Source organism: Formica exsecta, unplaced genomic scaffold, assembly GCF_003651465.1.
Source record: "Formica exsecta isolate Colony F162 unplaced genomic scaffold, ASM365146v1 scaffold90, whole genome shotgun sequence".
NCBI classification, from domain to species: domain Eukaryota; kingdom Metazoa; phylum Arthropoda; class Insecta; order Hymenoptera; family Formicidae; genus Formica; species Formica exsecta.
The window spans coordinates 252,942-255,253 of NW_021853667.1; the positions used below are offsets into that span (position 1 = coordinate 252,942).

The 2,312-nt window shown below is 42.2% G+C and overlaps 1 protein-coding gene across 2 annotated transcripts in view; it reads right to left on the reverse strand.

Moving 5' to 3' along the window:
- Nucleotides 1-266: 266 nt before the first annotated feature.
- Nucleotides 267-2,312, reverse strand: part of LOC115245076 (alpha-ketoglutarate-dependent dioxygenase alkB homolog 7, mitochondrial-like) — a 9,351-nt gene continuing 7,305 nt past the window's right edge. Inside the window, exon 14 of one of the 2 annotated variants that reach the window (XM_029823175.1) lies at nucleotides 267-1,151. In XM_029823175.1, the coding sequence (XP_029679035.1) occupies nucleotides 1,066-1,151 (86 nt within the window). In that variant the 3' untranslated portion in view covers nucleotides 267-1,065. The other variant, XM_029823173.1, reaches the window with a different exon arrangement.

Genomic DNA, 2,312 nt, shown 5'->3' on the forward strand with positions numbered 1-2,312 from the left:
ATATATATATATATATATAAATATATATCTATATATTACATACAATGTAATTGTTTGATTTTTTTTTCACTATTAAAATTATGACTATGCAGACACATACAACCTGACAATGCTCCAATGTAAAAACAGTACCGTTGAAGTTGAACTTTGCGATAATGGACGAAGCGTATGATTCTCTTTCACGTAGTAGTGGGCTGTTAGATCTGCTTGTTAGAAATGTTAAATGTCTTCCAGATAATATCAGAAAAGAACCAACACCAGAAAGACTGCGTATATGTATATATATTTCTATATTCTTTTTTCTCTTATGCGCTCTCTTTCTCTCTCGTTAGATCTCATTGTCAGCTTACTCGAACTACGAGTATCACATCGCCTTAAATTAGGATAAATAATAATCGTAAATTTTATTTGAAATATAAAAAGAACAAGTCTATGCCCTTTGCATAAACAATTATTAGAAAAGATTGGTGCTTAAATATACTTTGGACATTTTTCGAGGCAATCTTAGGTCCGCACCAGCCTGCGACTTTTCTCTCCGCGTTTCATACGTACAAGATTAAACTTAAATTTCTAAAATCTGTGGTCCCTCACCGGATTTAATCCGAAGTCCACTTCGCAAGTCAGAATAAGTTCACGCTGCACTACCGGAGACCGAGTTCATCTCAATAAAATTATCTGGACAACAATGTACAAACAAGGATATCGAACATTCACAAGACGCGTACACAGATCGTCCAAAACAAATCTAAAAAATTGTGTCGTTCTCCTATCAATCCTTCGTTGCCAACGATTGATAGAAACGATGAGAAACGAAAACACTATCGATTGGTGTATACATGCATTATCAACTATGTGATCAACCAACTAAGCAATAAACTACATAATAGGGCTCATTGCAAACCATTTAGTTACGAAAGTAAAAAGTGTCTACTTGAGATCTCGTCGCCTTAGCTTTACAATATACGCAATATGAGTCGTCGTTCAGTAAAAAAAAAAGAAAAAAAAATTAGAGTTTGGAATAAAAGTTTAGACAGGAAGAAATATGGGGAAATGGAGGAGGGCGGGTCAGGGAAGACATGTCTCAGCGAAATACATAACAACCGTTGCGTGAGAAAACTTACGGGTATGGTAGATGCTTTCCTCAGAGAGGCCTGCGATAGAATAGAAACACACGATCAGTACGAAATTCTTCGAATATACCAGTATGTATATGTAAGGAGAAAAGTGCACTGGGGGAGAAAAAAAGACATGCCATCGAAATGCGTTTCGAGCAGCAAGCTCTACTTGCATTCTCATCGAATACAGGATAATCATCGGCTGCATGTTTAATGGATACCGCGTTTATATCCTGCAAGAAACTCGTGCGATTTATCGTATCGATAACGTAATTCTAATCGTTTGGAAGAGAAAAGGTAGCGGCAGGAACACTGTATACAAAAAGTCGCGAGAGTACATCCGTTTTGTCGAAGCCTACTTATCGCTCTTTCTCAGGACTTGTTCAGCAGCGAAATTCTTAGTAGACGTGATGTCCATATCTTCGGAGGTCAAAGATAGACAAAGACCGGCGTTATCAATCGGGGGCGACGCGGGCAGACTTCTTTTTGGACTTCTGTAATTGGCACGCGAGCTCTGACGATCGCTCCCCTCTTGGAGCGAACAACCGGATGACATTTCGCCGTCTATGCAGCTGCGCAAATACTCGTTACTCCTGGACTTGTGATGCAAAAGGGAATTCATCTCGATGCCATGATCTAGACGATACGCGGATAGCGCGTCCGGTTCGAAAGCAATCGGCGACCTTTTGTGCCGGGAGATCGTTGCCTCGACGTGATACGGTCCTAACGAACTCTTCGATCTCGTGCTATCGTTCGAATGCTCCGAATCAAAGTTGCACAGTTCCGATTCGAGGCTCTCAAAGTCTATCCCCTCGCGCGAGTTTGCCGCAAGAAATCTGGGCACCGAGACTTGACCACCGACGTTGCTCAACATCTGATCATCCGAATCGCGACGGTTCAGCTGCGGTATGGATATGACGTTTTCTACGACACTGTACTCTACTTTAACCGTGGCGGTTTTGTCATCGAGCGCGTCCCGGCTGCCCCACGTTCGCATTTTGTTCAACACCCTGAGCGGGCTTTTGGAAATGCGCGACTTGTGCTGGGACTGTTGGATCATTTTACTGCCTGTTATGGAATTCTCGGGACTCGACTCTAAACCGTCCTGGTCGTTAATTTTGATAGTAACCGAGTTCTTTCTCTCGTCGCTGAGCGGCGAATTCAGGGAGCTCTTACGCGATCCGGACGGCGATCGGA